Source organism: Aegilops tauschii, chromosome 7 (genome assembly GCF_002575655.3).
Source record: "Aegilops tauschii subsp. strangulata cultivar AL8/78 chromosome 7, Aet v6.0, whole genome shotgun sequence".
Taxonomy (NCBI): domain Eukaryota; kingdom Viridiplantae; phylum Streptophyta; class Magnoliopsida; order Poales; family Poaceae; genus Aegilops; species Aegilops tauschii.
In genome coordinates, this window is record NC_053041.3 from 604,269,337 (window position 1) to 604,288,607 (window position 19,271).

Sequence of the window (19,271 nt, forward strand, 5' to 3'; positions counted from 1 at the left end):
ACTTCATTCATATGGCTGCTGCTCATAGTATCAACAGAGAAGAGGTTACACGTTTTTTTTCCCGAGTAGAACACTTGTAATATTACTCAATCACCAACATGATTACAATCAGCTGTTGGGGGGTCCAGAACCCAACCAAATCATAGTTCTACCTTCTAAACGAGCATATAATTAGTGAATAATTGCTTGACTTTATTTTGGGATCGACTGATATGAGTAATACTGGTCCCACGAAGGCTCATAAGGTGCTGGAGGAGGTTACACGGTCTAGGAATAATACACAGAGAATACATACATACATACATACAAACACACTGATAAGTATTTTCTGCGGCAAATACGCTACTGCAGTACACATGGTCACGTCTTCTCACACTAGTTTTTTTTTTTCAGAGCAGTATTCTCACACTAGTAGCAACATAACGAAACAGAAGAGAAGCCCAAGAAGAAGTAGTCGCTTGGGCGTAGCCGGGCCGAATGCCTCTGTTGCGGCCCAACAGCACTAGCTAGCTATCATCCATCGGGAGCCCACCGCGGTGTGGTTACTGCTGGGGTTGATGGGCCGGGCCGCCTACTTTGTGGAGGAGGAGCGGTGCGGGTGCGGGCGCGGGCGGGAGAGCGACGGGTAGAGGCGGAAGAGGTTGCGGGCGGAGAGCGCGGAGAGCAGGGCGGTGCCGGCGGCGGCGAGCCCGCCGCAGACGAGGCTCCCGGCGACCTGCTGGCAGAAGCGGGTGAAGATGTTGCAGACCTTGTTCCACTGCAGCGCCTGCGCGCCGTCCAGCGCGATCAGGCACGCCTGCGCCGCCGCCACCGTCGCCGCGAACGTCACGTACGCGCACCCCTGCACCGCCCAGACCATCAGGCACTTCGTCAGGCACGTACAGTTAATTTACGTGTTTTTCAGATCATAATCCCATTGGATTAACTCGATGAATGCCTTTGACACTGTTAACTCGGTAGCAGTAATTTTCTTCTGCTGAAAGATAGTAGCAACTTAAGCAGTTAACCCCCCGAAATCTATCCTGGAATAACCACACCTGACTCTTACATTTGTACCAAAAATGGTCAATGTGGCAAGCCGTATCTCAGAAACCAAATGAGCAAACCTCTCTTAAATTTGTGAGCTAGCCCACACCCACCCATATGACTATGTGCTGCGGATTGAGTGGATGGCTGGATGCAGTCTGCCTCATTTATTATTTGCGTTCTACTGTGTATGCCTAGGTTGTTTTCGGGGCTTTTTTCACAAAAGTTAGTACTAATAATTGTGTGTTTGCATTTACTCCAATCGTGAAAAATCAGAAGAGTTCTAGTGCTACAAGTTCATTGAGTGTTGCCGTGTTACGAATGCACGGTAGCATCCTACAAAGTTGTGAATTTGTCGGGAAACAATTGAGTGTGTCATTAAGAAATTTGTCTACAACCCCATAAAATTTTAGAAATCCAAATTAGTTTTAAATTGGGAGACGCAAAAAAGGACAATTCTAGGTATACACAGTATCAAAAAGACAAACACGGATAAACTAAAATGTTCGACACTATTGATAACTGAAGTTGTCTAGCTGGTTGCTCCAATCTTGACACGACAACAAATATGCTATCTACAAGCAGCGTTCTAGAAAGAAACAATAAATAGTTAGTTTATCTGAAACGCGCGTGGTTCTGGACTAGCCTGATTTATCCACAAACAGTGTTCTAGAAAGAGACAATAAACACGCGGAGTATTTTTTTTATACTCTCTCCGTTCCTAAATATTTGTCTTTCTAGAGATTTCGAATAAACTACCACATATGGATGTATATAGACATATTTTAGAGTGTAGATTCACTCATTTTGCTTTGTATGTAGTCACTTGTTGAAATCTTTAGAAAGACAAATATTTAGGAACGAAGGGAGTATAAAAGAAAATAGAGAGCTTGTAGACTTTGACTCTATTTATAAATGAAAAAGATTATCGACATGGATGGCACATGAAACTTGATTTTGCTAGTAAATCAGTTGCACATAGGCATGCATATGCGGCACCATGCACTTGGAGCTTGAATGCGCCGATCTTTTCCGATGGGGAACCAAAAATGATTTGGGATGGCCCTCGACGCATTGAAGGAAACATGAATGAGAAACAGCGGTGCAGCTGCAACCAACGCAGCAGTTCACCGCACTGTCCTGGTCTGATTTGCCAGTCCGGGAGACCTGCCGTGAGGAGCCGTTGGTGGATGGCAACGGTGACGGCGAGAAAGGAGGATGCTGGTCACCATTTGCAGTAGAATCGTTGTTATCACGACGGGACCGATCGATCACACGATAGCTCAGTGCTAACTGTTAATTATGCATAGCCTCCGAAAACTGTTTCCTATTCCTGTCGCGGAATTGAAGGTTGTTGGTCCGGTCGCCGTCGGGCGATCAATGAGCTGCCCAGTTAGTGCCTATCTTGTTTAAACCACCGGTGCTCATCAGAATTCATGCATGTTGTTGTGTAGTTACTCCCTGTGTTGATTAATTAGGCGCCAGACACAGAACGGTCTCTAGTCCCTAGTGTGTGTGGGGGGTGGAAATGAGCACAGTGATATGGTTTTCACTTTCAGTGAGCCGTCGATGAAATTCACTCCTTTTCAATGATTTCAGCACGTGCTAAAATATTTAGCTTTCGGTCAAAATATTTCTGTGGTCTCATTAGTACTCAGGAGTTCAAATATTTTTCGAGTTTGTCAATATTTTTTGTAGAATCTCAAGTGAATGTTTTGGCCACAAACTGAAACCACTAAAATTCAATGAATTTCGGTCATTCAGGTTGTGTCTGAAATATTCCTGAAACCGAAAGTGGCAGAGGGACTGGCTGGTCATGGATACCGGACTGGAGACTGTGCGGAAGAAACATTCAGGGGCACCTGTGTGTGCTACGGTGGCCGGAGGTGTGGGCAAAGTGATGGGAGCAGTACCTTGTCGAGGAGGAGGAAAGCCCAGGCCAAGGCCCTGCTGTTGCGGCAGGGGTTGTGGGCGAAGCGGCCGAGGTAGAGGCACCGGAGCAGGTGCAGCAGGTGGTACCCCGCCGCCGCGCCGACCGCCGCCGTCAGCACCCTGCACGCACACACGTTACGCGCTCGATCGGTCACACGTACACTTACCATGGTCGTACGGTACATACGTACTGAGTGCTAGCTAGCTTAGCTCACCAGAGGGCGTGGACGTCCTTGACGGTGGCCTTCTTCCTGATGAGCAGCACCGTCTCCGTCTGCGTGTCCAGCCCCATGAGCAGCGCCGACGCCGTCGCCAGCGCCGCGCACGCGCCCCGCATCAGCCCCTCCGCCCTCACCTCCGACGAACCCCTCCTCCCCGCCTGCGCCGCCGTGTCCATCGCGCTCGAGTCGACGGTCGATCTCTGCCTGAGAGCTCGAGCTAGCTTGCTAGCTAGTGTTTTGTCTCGTGTCTATCGCACGCACGCCGTAGAGAGCGAGGGGGGTCACGGAAGCTTTATAGGCGCCGCGCACGGCGAGTGGAGAGGGAAATGAGTGGCTGCTCTAGGGAGTGCGGCGATGGGCGAGAGTATGTGCGCACGGGTGCGGTGGCGGGGTGACGTGGTCGATCGTGGCGGTGTGCAAGCAGTGCTCGGTGCGTGGGTTTAATGCACTGCGGTTAACGGGCCTGACCGCCCAAGGCCGATTTCACTGTTCTGACCCTTTTCGTAAATATTTGCGGTAGACCTCGAAGCTATAAATTTCGTGTTTTACCATGTACATACTACCGAATGTCAAATCCCTAGCCCATTGTACCGGCCGGCAGCTTGGTGTCAAACAGATGTATCTTAACATGAAAATCCCGTTGAGAAGTCCCAATAATGTCAAATCTACATGATTTAGCACCCCCAAGGACCGCTCCTGATTTGCCTCTAGCTGGAATCCAGTGCCATGAAATTTGATCAAGAGGATCAATTTTTCTGAAAAACTGGGAGAGTAATTCCTCTTCATTTTCTCTTGTAACCCCACAAAGTCAACCTCATGGTCTCTTATAATTTCATGTAAGTAAGTAGCCAACCCTTTCTTAGTATAAACCCTACAATTCCAAATGAGACCTATCATTGAAATTTTGTATTTCTTTCTCTTTCTCTGGCTGTGAGATTTCCACCATACAAAGCATGATTGATTGCAGCTGTCAGACCCTTTTTTATGATACCTCTGGTTTGAATACCACCACTCCTCACAAGAACTTGTTTATCTTTCCTGTTCCTCATCTTTTCCATCTTCTTCTGCGTTTTCAAACTAGATTTGGATACCACCAGAGTAAAATCATCATCCAAGCCCCTTCCCTTTCTTTCCCAATGCAATTTTTTTACAGGACTATTATCCTCACCAACACATATATCAGCTTTATCATGAAAATTAGGTCTAGCACATTCTAAGTCCCTAATCACATTAATAGTATCTAAGTTTGAAGAATAGAATCCCAAGACCTTGATCCATGATTCCACTGACCGAATCCCTTGTGGATTCTTTGTTGACTTGTTACTCTTGGAGTTGTTCTTGTTCCTTGACAGTTGGAGTCACTCGCGGATTTCCAATGGATTAGCTAGGGAAAAGTTTGTGAAGGTTGAAAATCACCCCAAGATATACCCTTAGTGGTTGATTTAAGACTATGAACAAAACTCAAGCAGAAGAAGGTTAGGCCATGGTGGCGGGAGCCTTCGTGTCCAAGCTCATGCATGATCATGATGGTATTTTAACATGAACAATTTCCCAATTGGATTCATATCTGATGCCTACTGCATCATGCGCAATTGCAGGATTTATGGTTCTTTGATGCAACTTATGGAAATGGTCACACATGGTTTATTCACGCAGTTTCTTTATGTGGTGTGTTAGTGTAACATCCCAAAATTCTAAATTTTGGAATGTTATAATAAATAGATAGATTTGATTGATTGATTGAAAGTGAGTGAAATTCGAAACTTTTTGAAAGTTAAATGAGAGGGAATACAAAGACTTTCCCAAATTTCATTTTGCTTTTATGAACTCCGTGAATTCAAATTCTTTTCAGATACAAAACCCTAGAGAGAAGATGACATGACTTCTTCCATTTAAATAAAATGAAAAGGGTTCTGAAAATATTTGAATTTCATTTGGAAATATTTCAAATTCTCAAACTTGAAGCAACTCAATGATTTTCATGAGAGAAGATAAAATGACTTCTTCAAAACATATGAAATATGAGTTGGGAGTTTCGAAGAATCAAATTCAAAGTCCCTTTGAAATTATTTTCCAATTTGGAGTTATTTGGTTTTTATTCAAATTATTTTTCTCCAAAATAAAAATATATGGAAAATAGGGTAAAATGATTCCCTACATCAAAAAATTGGAGATAAATAAATGTGAAACCATTTTGGTATTTTTTAAATGATTTTATTGGATTTTAGTAGGGCAGTAGCACTCTTTGAATTATTTGAATTATTCTCGATTTTATTTGACTTGACAAAAATGTTCCCGTTGAAGAAAATAAGTTTCTGAAAATTTTGATATATTATATGCCTATATAATATTTTTATTTCATTGGTTTTATTTATTTATTTTTGTAAAAATAGATGTTTTAAAAAAAATCTCTTCTCCGCCGAACTGGGCCAGCCCAGCCCAGCGCGCCGCTCCGTCAGCCCCGCGCGACCGACTCCAGGCAGGAGTCCGCCGCTGCCACGGCTCGCCGGAGCCGTCTCCCCGCCGGACTCCTCCTCTCCTGCCCCCCCTCCACGCCTCGCAGCCGCCCCTCCCCGCCTATATAAAGGTCGCAGCCCCGGGCCCCGTCTCTCCTCTCCCCTCGCCCCGCATCTCGCCGCCGCACTCACCAACCGCCACCGCCGCTGACGAGATCCGCCGCCGCTGCCGCGCCTCGCCTAGCCGCGCCGCCCCGCGTAGCTGCCGCCGTCACCCCGCGCCGTCGCCCGCCGCTGTCGTCGCTACCCCAACCCCGCTGCCGCGCCGCCGCGCCATCGCCTCGCCGGAGCTCGCCGTTGTCGCCATTCGACGCCGTCGGTTTTTCTCAACGAGCCGGCCGAACCGGTATAACCCCGATCCGGTTTATTTTCGTATTTGGTTTTTCTTTAAAATCGGTTTTTTTATTTAGTCTAGTTAGTTAGCAAACGCTCACTGTTTAACTCTTTGCTGCGAATGGATTCGTTCGTTAGCGTTCTGTACCGAATGTTCGTTAAATAGCCTTTTCGTTTTATTTTATTTCTGCTAGGGACCCATCTGCGATTAAAGTTTTTACAAATTAGTCCCTGATTTTCAAACGATTACTACTTTTTACTCGTTTGTCCAAATCCAATGAAACCAACGCCCACTTCTTCGTTATGATCTCCTCTATCCAGTAATCCAACTCAAACATGTTTTTGAAATTTTGAAAGTTTAATTAGACCAGATTTGAATTCAAACTTCGTTTGATCGTAACTTGAGTTTTATAACTCCGTTTGAGTTGATTCTTTTTTGCAAATTAAAGCTCTTGACCTAGACTTTTTGATAAGGCCAAATTCACATAATTTTGGTAGTGCTAGAAATTATTTTATGTTGCAAGAGTTATTTGCTTGGTTTTTGATGTTTTCCGAGTTGTCTTCTTCGTTCTTTCCGATCTTTTGAGTGATTGCTTATGTGTGGTTACTATTGCTTGCTTACGATAGATTGACCGGAGTGTGACGAGTAGAACTATCAAGAGTTTTGAGTGTGAATCATCTTCATCAACAGTACAGGCAAGTTCACACTTTGATCATATCCCTTACATACCCAGTTTTATGCATTAGTTTCATCCTCAAACACTTGCATGGTTAGGATCTAATTTAATTTGTGGGTTTGGGAAGTAGATGAGGTAGCACATATTCACCTGTTTATTATCAAACCTATGGGAGTTACTTCTACGTTGCTTATATTGCTATGCTATGCTCGTAGACGTGGATTGGGTTTGAGTGTACTCATGACAGATGTGAGCATTCTTAATTAATGGTTAACTTAAGGTGGCAACTTTAATACACATCTGGGTGGATTGAGGCACCTGGGGTATCTAGTGATTGCCTGTATTTTTTGGAAATCCCGGGGTACTGTGTGATTCTCCTATGGACTGCCACCCAGGCTCAAAGGGATCATGAGATTATTCATGCTAGAAACTTTCGTGTGCAGCCACAAGCCATTATGGGCTCTGGCATAGTTGAGTATGTTGTGTGACCTCTTTCAGTGGTAGACTAGCAGATGTAGGGGTTATAGGTGGTACGGTCTACCCATCGAAAGAGTTAATGCTTCTGAAAGACTGTGTCTCGGTCATCCGTTTCTCAAACATCTTGTAGTGCGAGAAATCCAACGGAGGAGATCGAGTCTTGTGGGGAAAAGTGCGCAAACCTCTGCAGAGTGTACAAACTAATCATGATTAGCCGTGTCCCCGGTTACGGACATCTTGAGTATCTGGTTCTTGGATTATCATGTGGATCTCATCACTCTTAATTATAAATATTGATTGGGTTATTTAATTACTTTTTAATTGGGATTGAGATGGGGTTTACCATTCTCAATGTTTTCAACAAACTTTGTAGTTAAATAAAATATATTCCTTTGCAGTAGGAAAAAATTGGCTTTTCGCAAAAACATTATAGCCATAGAGCCTCCACCAGCCATATATGCATGTAGTGATAGTTATTATTCATCATTATCCTATGGTGTGAATTTGCCAGTACATTCAATGTACTGACCCTTTGTGGCTGCAACGTCTCATGTTGCAGGATTCTTACGACGAGTAAGTGATACGTTAGGGTTACAATTTCTACACTCAACTTTGCCGTTGGTGTTGATGGGAATCCACAACCTTGTTGTTACTTCCGCTGTTTGGATTGAGGTAGTAGTATTTACGTTACTTTATACATGTGATTTACCTCTGTTATAAATCCTCGAGTACTGTGTGTGTCAGCATACCGATCCAGGGATGACACTTAAGCACAGAGACTTGACCGTCTGAGGTCGGGTCGCTACAAGATGGTATCAAAGCACATGTTGACTGTAGGACGTGACCATAGAAACTGGCAAGCCCATATGAAGGATTTTCTCTAAAACTTTCTTTTTCAAAAAGAATATTTTACCTCTCTTCTCTTTTGAGCTTATTCAAATATTCCCTTTAGTGAGACCATATCCCTTTCCCCCTTTGACCACTCGAAGATTCGACTGATGAGACCACTCCAAGAAGTACAAGATATCGGACAACCACGACCACTACGGAATGAAGGAGATTTTACCGTGCATCTGAATAATGGAAACTACAACGGTTGAAGACTCCGAAGACTAGGAGAATTTGAAGGCTCTAAAGGATTTCCAGATTGGCGTGACCTAGGAAGGCTACCCTTATGGAACTTGGCAGACTATGGAAGATGTCAATACCCGAGATCAAGGTGTATCGGAGAAAGACCGGAACATGGAGAGTTAAAAACTCAAAGTTCTGTCAAGGAAAACCCTAAGGCAGGAGATATCAACTATGGAGAGATAGCTCATGGAAATGACAAGAGCAGAAACACGGCTACCCATGATGTTATCGCCCGCTTATGCTATTGTCACCGTGCTGAGTTAAGCATGCATATGCATGGAAGGATTGGATGGTAGAAGGCTGATGGAGCACCTATCAGCAAGATGAAGTTTTAACCTTAGCCGATGTATCACCAGGATCTGGAGTGTTACATCAAGAAGTTAAGATGGACCTACAAGAAGCAGTATTTGATAAGGAAGCGTTTCGTGAAGAACTCAGGACCCAGAAGCTGAAAGTAGCCAAGCTAGAGGAGCAAAACCTTGAGACATCAAAGATTCGACAGGAACTGAAGGACAGTAGGATCATGGTTCATGTCGAGGTTGATGAAACCAGAAGTCTGGAACGCAACTCCAGAAATATTAAAGGACGTCATGATAGACTTTGCGACAACAGAGATGATCTGGCAAAAGAACTTGAGAAGGTCAAGCACGATCAGAAGAAGCCATCGTAGACATGAACAAGACTTGAAAAGTTTGGCGATTTTGAAGATTTATTGACCTTTAGAAGACCAACCCCTGTTATACCTACGATAGATGCGACGTTAGTGAGCTGTCTTTTGTTTGATGTTTTTCCCGACAGCCACAAATAAAATCTGCCTTTTCAAAACTTTTGTTTGTATTGTGTGCATCCCTCTCTATCTCTCTTACCCCACCCCAAACCCCTGGACCCAATAGAGGATGAATGGAGATGAAACCATATTTTCTGGACCGATGAGTCAATTGGAGACAGACCGATGGATTCAGAACATGGAGGATCATATGGATAATAACACTATAACCGGAAAGGATATGGCCCAGCATGCTCTTAAGTGTTTTGAAAGAGGTGCTGCTACTTGGTGGAGGATGTACCAAACCATCAATGGATGGCAAGGAGTAACCACTTGGAAAGAATTTAAGTTGACTTTGCTAATGTCTCGGTTTGTGTCCCAGAAATTGAAGCCTTCTGAAAAGGATATGAAGAAACCCTGTGCATGCAAGCTTTGTGGAGAAATAGGACACAACCATAAAGAACACAAGGATGAATGCCCTAATTGTGAAGGAAGTCACCCAGCTGAAGAATGCCCAACTAGGCAGACCACTTGTTTCTTGTGTGAAGGGACTACCCACTACCCTGCTCGGTGTCACATTTACCCCATGGTACAAAGAACCATCCAGCAGAAGAAAGAAGCAATGAAAGGAGCTCTCACGAAAAATTTAGAAGAATTTGGGATGAAGGAAGAGGTGGAGGACACACCTAAAGAAGACCCGATTAAACCCTGCACTAAGTCTTGCTATTCATGTGGAGAAGAAGGACACATCTCCCAGAATTGTATGAGTGGGGATCTAGTAGAATTCCCGACAGAGGAAGTAGAGTATGATCCACAGGAAATAGAAGCCCTGATTGGAACAGAAAAGTCCAGGAAGAGAAGTAGATTGGATTCCAGGAAGGACCTGAGTCATATCACCTGTTACAGGTGCAAGGAGTCAGGGCACTACCTCAGCAGTTGCCCAAAAAGGAAGCCGAGGACCCAAGGAGGCTATATAATCACAAGGAAACCACGAGACTTGTCGGAAGTAATATGTTTTCATTGTAATGAAGCAGGACACTTTGCCAGAGAATGCCCCAAGGAGAAGGAGACTCATGATAAATAGTTGAGTCTGTAAGAAATATAGTAGTAGCAGTGGGAACAATTCTTTTAAGGTGTTGAGTTGAGGCATGTAATGGGAAATGCAGGAGATTGTAATAATTTGAGGATCAATAAAGTTAGCATCGTTGGTACTGATTTGGATTTTATGAGTTGTTATTCTATGAAGGAAGATTTTTGACCATTTTCGAGGATATGAGAAATATGGTCTATGGAAGAATTGGAGCATTTTAAGGGTGGTAGTTCCTTGTGAGGACACTTGACCTTTGGAAAGGATTATGATATTCCACGAAGTGGACTTTGGACAAAATAAGGAGTTTTGTCTCGATATGTGGGGTATCCCCAAGAGTATGAAGGGATGAAGTACTATTGGATATAAAGGAGGTTGAATGTCGGTAATATGGAGCAAGTGTAACCCCATGAGGAGTTTGAGTAATCACGTATGAGTTGGTACAATAGAAGGAAGGGAAACAGTACAATTGGATGGATTTAAGAATGCTAGGAAGCTGGATGTTGGAATAATGATCAGTTGGCCTCGATGATGAGTTCAAGGTTTACAAGTGATGAGATGGGCCATAACCCACAGGCCCCAGGACCTGCCAAGAAGCAAGCACATTCTTGCTGAAGGAAAAACCATGGAAGAGTTACGATTTTAGCAACAGACGATTTTATAGGAGTTTACGCAAAACCTGAGAGTTGTGAAGTACGATAGATGTTTGTTTGGCTTGCAGAATCAATGGATTTATCCGAATTTGGTTCGTCGACAAGAGAAATTCTGCAATGCTTGTGAGGATGACCGAGTGTTAGAATGCGAGATTCACTAAATCATATACAAGGTAATGATTTGGGTGCAGGATGGATTGATCACCATACCGACTTACTCTTATTATTCGCCTTGCTATATGGGATGGTAAATCTGAGTGACTTACCTATAGTAGAGAGACGACGATATTAAACCTTGTTTGAACCTTAGAATGGTATAAGTATTTTCCCTTGTACACGGCAGCTGTTGCCAACCGTAGGACATACGGTGAGGTTCAACCCAGACCCATTTCCTGCAGGAGAAACCATAAATGGTTGACCACCATGAGATATTGATAGTTGTTTAGTATTGGCGCCAGACCCGTCGGCTAAGAAGACCCAGTCTCGGAATAACCTTACCAAGAGGAAAGGACAGAAGAATTGAGGAAAAGGTTATGCCGCTACCGGAAGAGCTAGAGAAGGAAATTTTCCCGAGAATCTGAGAAGACCGACACTGTCATGAATAAGGATGGAGTATATGAGTTTTGATGGAACCGTAACAATGTTTCTAATGGTGGTAGCACCCCAGACCCCCTGTGATGATCGATGGATTTCGAGAAGACCCCAAACCAAACCTATTTCTTGCTAGCCTCTCCGAATCTCGAGGACGAGATTCATTTTAAGGGTGGTAGGTTTGTAACATCCCAAAATTCTAAATTTTGGAATGTTATAATAAATAGATAGATTTGATAGATAGATTGATTGATTGATTGACTGAAAGTGAGTGAAATTCGAAACTTTTTGAAAGTTAAATGAGAGGGAATAAAAGGACTTTCCCAAACTTTCATTTTGCTTTTATGATCTCTGTGAATTCAAATTCTTTTCAGATACAAAACCCTAGAGAGAAGATGACATGACTTCTTCCATTTAAATAAAATGAAAAGGGTTCTGAAAATATTTGAATTTCATTTGGAAATATTTCAAATTCTCAAACTTCAAGCAACTCACTGATTTTCATGAGAGAAGATAAAATGACTTCTTCAAAACATATGAAATATGAGTTGGGAGTTTCGAAGAATCAAATTCAAAGTCCCTTTGAAATTATTTTCCAATTTGGAGTTATTTGGTTTTTATTCAAATTAGTTTTCTCCAAAATAAAAATATATGTAAAATAGGGTAAAATGATTCCCTACATCAGAAAATTGGAGATAAATAAATTTGAAACCATTTTGGTATTTTTTAAATGATTTTTATTGGATTTTAGTAGGGCAGTAGCACTCTTTGAATTATTTGAATTTTTCTCGATTTTATTTGACTTGAAAAAAATGTCCACGTTGAAGAAAATAATTTTCTGAAAATTTGATATATTATATGCCTATAGCATATTTTTATTTTATTGGTTTTATTTATTTATTTTTGTAAAAATAGATGTTTTTAAAAAAAATTCTCTTCTCCGCCGAACTGGCCGGCCCCGCTAGCCGCCAGGCCAGCCCAGCCCAGCGTGCCGCCCCGTCACCCCCGCGCGACCGACTCCAGGCGGGAGTCTGCCACCGCCACGGCTCGCCGGAGCCGTCTCCCCGCCGGACTCCTCCTCTCCTGCCCCCTCCTCCACGCCTCGGAGCCGCCCCTCCCCGCCTATATAAAGGCCGCAGCCCCGGGCCCCGTCTCTCCTCTTCCCTCGCCCTGCATCTCGCCGCCGCACTCGCCAACCGCCGGCGCCGCCGACGAGATCCGCCGCACTCGCCAACCGCCGGCGCCGCCGACGAGATCCGCCGCCGCCGCTGCCGCGCCTCGCCTAGCCCGCGCCGCCCCGCGTAGCTGCCACCGTCGCCCCGTGCCGTCGCCGCCCCAACGCCGCTGCCGCGCCATCGCCTCGCCGGAGCTCGCCGCTGTCGCCGTTCGACGCCGTTGGTTTTTCTCACCGAGCCGGCCGAACCAGTATAACCCCGATCCGGTTTATTTTCTTATTCGGTTTTTCTTTAAAATCGGTTTTTTTATTTAGTCTAGTTAGTTAGCAAACGCTCACTGTTTAACTCTTCGCTGCGAACGGATTCGTTCGTTAGCGTTCTGTACCGAACGTTCGTTAAATAGCCTTTTCATTTTATTTTATTTCTGCCAGGGACCCGTCTGCGATTAATTTTTTTATAGATTAGTCCCTGATTTTCAAACGATTACTACTTTTTACTCGTTTGTCCAAATCCAACGAAACCAACGTCCACTTCTTCGTTATGATATCCTCTATCAAATAATCCAACTCAAACATGTTTTTGAAATTTTAAAATTTGAATTAGACCAGATTTAAATTCAACTTCGTTTGATCGTAACTTGAGTTTTATAACTCCGTTTGAGTTGATTCTTTTTTGCAAATTAAAGCTCTTGACCTAAACTTTCTGATAAGGCCAAATTCACATAATTTTGGTACTGTTAGAAATTGTTTTATGTTGCAAGAGTTATTTGCTTGGTTTTTGATGTTTTCCGAGTTGTCTTCTTCGTTCTTTCCGATCTTTTGAGTGATTGCTTGTGTGTGGTTACTATTGCTTGCTTACGATAGATTGACCGGAGTGTGACGAGTAGAACTATCAAGAGTTTTGAGTGTGAATCATCTTCATCAACAGTACAGGCAAGTTCACACTTTGATCATATCCCTTACATACCCAGTTTTATGCATTAGTTTCATCCTCAAACACTTGCATGGTTAGGATCTAATTTAATTTGTGGGTTTGGGAAGTAAATGAGGTAGCACCTATTCACCTGTTTATTATCAAACCTATGGGAGTTACTTCTACGTTGCTTATATTGCTATGCTATGCTCATAGACGTGGATTGGGTTTGAGTGTACTCATGACAGATGTGAGCATTCTTAATTAATGGTTAACTTAAGGTGGCAACTTTAATACACATCTGGGTGAATTGAGGCACCTGGGGTATCTAGTGATTGCCTGTATTTTTTGGAAATCCAGGGGTACCGTGTGATTCTCCTATGGACTGCCACCCAGGCTCAAAGGGATCATGAGATTATTCACGCTAGAAACTTCCGTGTGCAGCCACAAGCCATTATGGGCTCTGGCATAGTTGAGTATGTTGTGTGACCTCTTTCAGTGGTAGAGTAGCAGATGTAGGGGTTGTAGGTGGTACGGTCTACCCATCGAAAGAGTTAATGCTTCTGAAAGACTGTGTCTCGGTCATCCGTTTCTCAAACATCTTGTAGTGCGAAAAATCCAACGGAGGAGATCGAGTCTTGTGGGGAAAAGTGCGCAAACCTCTGCAGAGTGTACAAACTAATCATGATTAGCCGTGTCCTCGGTTATGGACATCTTGAGTATCTGGTTCTTGGATTATCATGTGGATCTCATCACTTTTAATTATAAATATTGATTGGGTTATTTAATTACTTTTTAATTGGGATGGAGATGGGGTTTACCATTCTCAATGTTTTCAACAAACTTTGTAGTTAAATAAAATATATTCCTTTGCAGTAGGGAAAAATTGGCTTTTCGCAAAAACATTATAGCCATAGAGCCTCCACCAGCCATATATGCATGTAGTGATAGTTATTATTCATCATTATCCTATGGCGTGAATTTGCCAGTACATTCAATATACTGACCCTTTGTGGCCGCAACGTCTCATGTTGCAGGATTCTTACGACGAGTAAGTGATACGTTAGGGCTACAAATTCTACACTCAACTTTGTCGTTGGTGTTGATGGGAATCCACAACCTTGTTGTTACTTCCGCTGTTTGGATTGAGGTAATAGTATTTACGTTACTTTATACATGTGATTTACCTCTGTTATAAATCCTCGAGTACTGTGTGTGTCAGCATACCGATCCAGTGATGACACTTAAGCACAGAGACTTGACCGTCTGAGGTCGGGTCGCTACAGTTAGTGTGATTGCAGAACCAATTCATGAGGAATGTCAAAGCTTGTTGAATGATTCGTGAAGGTTCTTATTGCACATTGTAACAGAGAATCGAACATGGTAGCTCATGTGTTAGCTCAACAGGGATGTGTTGATCCACCGTCTGTGTGGTTGGAATCACCCCCTGTTTTTGTCGCTAAATTTTTAGCAGATGATGTAAGCGTTATTTAAATTAATAAAGCTAGCCATGCAGGTCCTCCCATAAAAAAGTAATAAAACATGCGATGCATAAATTGCATCATTTAATTTGTTATCGTAAAAGACATGGTTGATTGCGTTATTACCGAAAAAGGCTCCCGCTCTATTTTATACATAAAGTGCCGACCATCAAACAAACCGACACACACGCACACACATGCACGCATGCACGCGCGCGCGCACGCCCACACACACAGATACACACCGAAGGCAAGATAGATAGGTGTCGGGCACCGCCAAACGACCCCAACGACCACCAAGCAAACTACAGATGTGCCAAGAAGAACCACTTGGAGCCAGTAGAGACCTCCACCAAGAGCTAACCACCGAGGAGAGGGGAAACGGACAACGACGGAGCATGGAGTCCAACATGGTGCCTCAAGAAGGGCATGACCATGGATAGCCGCCACCGTCCAATCCCGAAGATCAAGTCTTCACCCGAAGCATCACAAAGGGAGTGGGAACAACCATGACGGGGCCTTTAGAAAGGTAACGACGCCTGCGACGGCCGCTGCCATCGGCCAATACAAAAACTGGGCAAGTAATGCACCCTAGCGCTCACACCCCTTCGCCGCACCTAAGCTACGTCAAACACCAGCAACCATGCCGTACTAGTGGCCATTGGTACGTGCCCGCACCTGAGACGTACGCTCCACCAACGAACACTGAGACTCCCACCGCCAGGGCCACCGCACTGCATCCAGACACCCCAAGACCAGCCAAAAGGTAGCCCCCAACCGACAGAACAACAACATACGCCCCACCTTGAACATCGTCGGAGCTGCGTCAGTACGCGCACGACCGAGGAAAGAGGGAGGAGGGCGAGCGGACACATCCATGGCCAGCACACCCCTATGCCGGCGACGGGTGGCCTGGCCACATTGGCGCTGCCCATCCCTCCAGCCTACCTCCCAACCGGACACCCCCTGTGACACCCAACCTTGGCGGTCAGCGCAAATCCACACGAGGCCACCAACGAACACCCGTCCATGGGCTAAGGAGACCCCATGGACCACCACCATCAGCCAAGAATGCTCATCGGTGATGCCAACCCGCGTCGCCCGGTCCTGTCAAGCCGCCGGAACAACTGGGGCCCAACCAGCACGCCCGCCAGCCCTCAGCTGCTGCGCCTCCACCACTACCAACCGACGCCACAACAGCGGTGGACGCCCACAGCCCGCGCTGCTCTCGGCCTGCACCCCCTGCACCCAGAACTGGTTGCCTAGCCGCATCGGCCTCCGCCGCCGTTCCGGCACAACCGTCCATCTTGCTGCTTGGACCGGTTGACGGATCGATACATGTCCACGTTGGATGGCAACACGTTTGGACCGGGCTGCAGACGGATTTGAGAGTCGGCCTTGGGATGCCCTAAGAAACAGTTTGGGAGTGGTTTCATTTAACACTGCCACCAGAACCTATACCCAGCTCGGTGAGACTAGCCACTTCTCAAGTCTTCTGAAACGAAAAGAAACCACTCGTCAAGTCCCATCGTAGTTTAATCAGTTTTATGGTTCAAAAACGACCGATCGATTTTGCAAGGAAAAACAAATGCGGTCTTCTCCTCCACTTGCAGATTAACTGTGCCCTGGACCTGTTGACGAGCATTAATTCAGCGTACGTCAAGGAGCACACACGCACAGTAGCACGAGCCAGAACAAACTACAAGGCTCGCAGCAGTAGAGCGTGCGGAGACGGCAACAACAGATCACATGCTACAACTGTTCAAATTTACTGCTGCACAATGCACATCCATCACTGCCTATGCCTAGCTTTGCCCTCTGCACAGGGCACCTCACTTTCAGATAGCAACCAGAGAATTCATTCGTTCGTCCTTCCCGATCTCCGGCACCCAAACAAATTCAGACGCATGGATTATTATTATCAATAGCACTCTAGTCCTCCATACACGTCTACTGTAGCCGTGTAGGAAGTACAGGTAAGTAATTTGTGGAGCTGACGAACTTACATGATTCAGGGGTCCTGCTAGCTAAGCCACCAGAACTTGAGACTGAAATGAATTTGGCACCTCGCCCCATCTTGTACTACTATTTTCATTACCTTCAGAGAGTGCTGACATTTCTCCATGGCTTGGGCGATCTGGCGTATCTTGAGAATTGATGGAGCCTGGAAGTTAGGTGTATTTTGTCTGTGTGGTGCGTCCAGACACTGTTATTATCAATTAGTGTGTCCTTTCGTATCATGAATGGTGGCTACAGTCGGTGTACAATTGTTATTACAACATCATATCACTCTTGAAGAGAAGAAGAGAGAAGGTGAGGTGACTGGTTTCTGGCCATCGAGAAGTTTCTTTTTTTTTTTTTGAAAAGGAGGATATACCCCCGGCCATTGAGAAGATGGGTAGGAGCAATTGTTTTCGCTTTGTTAAACTGTTGGTAATTCAAAACTGCAGCCTTGGTTTTGCAGATGATCTCTGTCTGCCATGGCTGAACTGACAGCGCCTTCATTCATCGATCCCCGAAGATGACAGCCTTTTTACTTTTCGAGAGGAAGCAGAACACCACCGTTGCACTGAAGGAAAAAAGAAAACTCACAATAAGAGCAACTCCAATGTGACGACCCATTTCGTCCGCCGCCGTCCGTTTGGTTCGGCGCGGATAGAAAAGTCGGCCCAACGCGCCGATCCAAACGGACGCGCGTCCGCTTTCGTCCGCCTGCCGACTCATTCCCGGCCCATTTTTGAGCCGGATTTGCGTCGGCGCGGACACAAGGCGGACGCGCGCGCTCGCCCTCTCTCCTCCCCGGGCCCGCTGGTCGGTGGCACATCCAACAGCACACCCTCGCCCGCCTGCTTCGTCGCCGACGCCGCCGGCCATTTTTCCGATAGAAAAAGGATACATAGATAGTTCTAGTGTACACAGATAAAAAAAAAGATCAACTGCTCGTCGCTTTCCGACTCCGACTCAGTAATGTCCTCCTCCGACGTCTGAATGTAGGCGTCAGCATGCTGCTCGTCCTCGAAGTCCCACCCCGACGTTTCTCGTAGCTTCAGTTTCAGTTGAGCAGCCTGCTTCCGCGCACGCTTGTCCTCCCGATAGGCGCCTCGCTCCGTCCTCCTCGCCTCCCTCTCCGTCCTCCTTTGCTTGTAGAACTGGCGCTCGTCGACGATGTCCTGTGGGAAGCATTCGCGCCACACCACCATGGCTTCCACGTCCATCTCAGCGATGGCGAGGCGACGCTGCCGCCTTCGGTGGACACGACGATCCTCGTCGGTGAAAAGCCGCGGGAGAGGCGCGAGATCCTGCGCCAGTTGGCTCGACACGTCAGGAAAATTCATCTCCCGACGAGGCCTCAGGAGGCGCCACGCCGCCGCGTCGTGCGCGCGGGCCGCCTCCTCTGCGATGTCGAAGGTGCCGAGGATGAGGCGTTTCTCGCCAAAACAGATCTTGGAGGAGAAGGCGCCGGAGCGGCGCTCGTGGACTCCGCGAAAATCCGAAGCGCCCAGGCCGCGCATCGACATGGTGGCGCAGAGGCGGCGAGAGTAGTGAGAGGGGGCGAGACGAGTGGGCGGCGGACAGAGTGTGGAGGGAGCGCCTTCTTATAACGAGCGCCGGCCGCGGCGCGCTAAAACAAGTGTGCGAACCTTTCCCGTGCGCTGAAGCGCCAAAACCAAGGCGACGACATGGCCGCTGGCATGATCTAAAGCGCGCGCGGTCATGAAATGAATCGGCGCGTTGGGCGCACTGCCGATCCAAATCTAAAAGAGGGCGGACGCCGGGAGAGCGACCGACCCAAACGGACAAAAAGCGGACAAAATCGCCGTCCGTTTGGGTCGGCCCGTTGGAGGTTGCTCTAAGGGACAAATTGAGAAGACAAGTTTACTGTAGCCATGGCTGAAGTCACAATCATGGGTCATGGCTGCATCTGAGCCATGTACATATTATTCTTATTTGAGAGTTAATTAAGGGCCCCTCCATTCATGGGGGACGACTAGTACAGAGAAGAGATGCATGCGTGTATATACACTTCACTTCGCTTACTCCTACAGTCCTACTTCTGCGGGTGGTCCGTTACGGATGTACACCATACATAGTCAGCCAAGTACATACAATTATCGATTGGGAATTTCCTTTCAAATCTATTTTAAAAGTTAATACATCCATTTTTATGCATTTTTGCGACAAGTATTAGGAGTACTACACTGTTTGCAATCTTTTGGTCATGTTTTTTTGCGGGGAATCTTTTGGTCTTGTTATTTTCCAGCCATGCTTTTGGCGTGAAAACTGTACTTGTAT

At 45.7% G+C, this 19,271-nt stretch overlaps 2 protein-coding genes across 2 annotated transcripts; both read right to left on the minus strand.

The window, feature by feature from the left end:
* Positions 1–171: 171 nt before the first annotated feature.
* On the minus strand, positions 172–3,494 carry LOC109783112 (CASP-like protein 2C3). Its single transcript, XM_020341714.4, has 3 exons — positions 3,174–3,494; positions 2,940–3,078; positions 172–841 (listed from the first exon to the last, which is right to left on the minus strand). Exons 1-3 carry the CDS (start codon positions 3,353–3,355, stop codon positions 572–574), a joined length of 591 nt encoding a protein of 196 aa, XP_020197303.1. The 5' UTR covers positions 3,356–3,494; the 3' UTR covers positions 172–571.
* A 14,390-nt stretch (positions 3,495–17,884) lies between these two features.
* On the minus strand, positions 17,885–18,496 carry LOC109783111 (uncharacterized). Its single transcript, XM_020341713.1, has one exon. The coding sequence runs from the start codon at positions 18,494–18,496 to the stop codon at positions 17,885–17,887; it is 612 nt and encodes a 203-aa protein (XP_020197302.1).
* Between the last annotated feature and the right edge of the window lie 775 nt (positions 18,497–19,271).

What these genes read in the sequence shown, in the direction of transcription:
- LOC109783112 (XM_020341714.4), bottom strand. Translation starts at nt 3,355, where the DNA reads ATGGACACGGCGGCGCAGGCGGGGAGGAGGGGTTCGTCGGAGGTGAGG. An exon ending in AAGGACGTCCACGCCCTCTG is followed by an intron (nt 3,079 to 3,173) that starts GTGAGCTAAGCT and finishes GTGTGCGTGCAG; the next exon opens with GGTGCTGACGGCGGCGGTCG. An exon ending in CTTTCCTCCTCCTCGACAAG is followed by an intron (nt 842 to 2,939) that starts GTACTGCTCCCA and finishes TGGGCGGTGCAG; the next exon opens with GGGTGCGCGTACGTGACGTT.
- LOC109783111 (XM_020341713.1), bottom strand. Translation starts at nt 18,496, where the DNA reads ATGTCGATGCGCGGCCTGGGCGCTTCGGATTTTCGCGGAGTCCACGAG.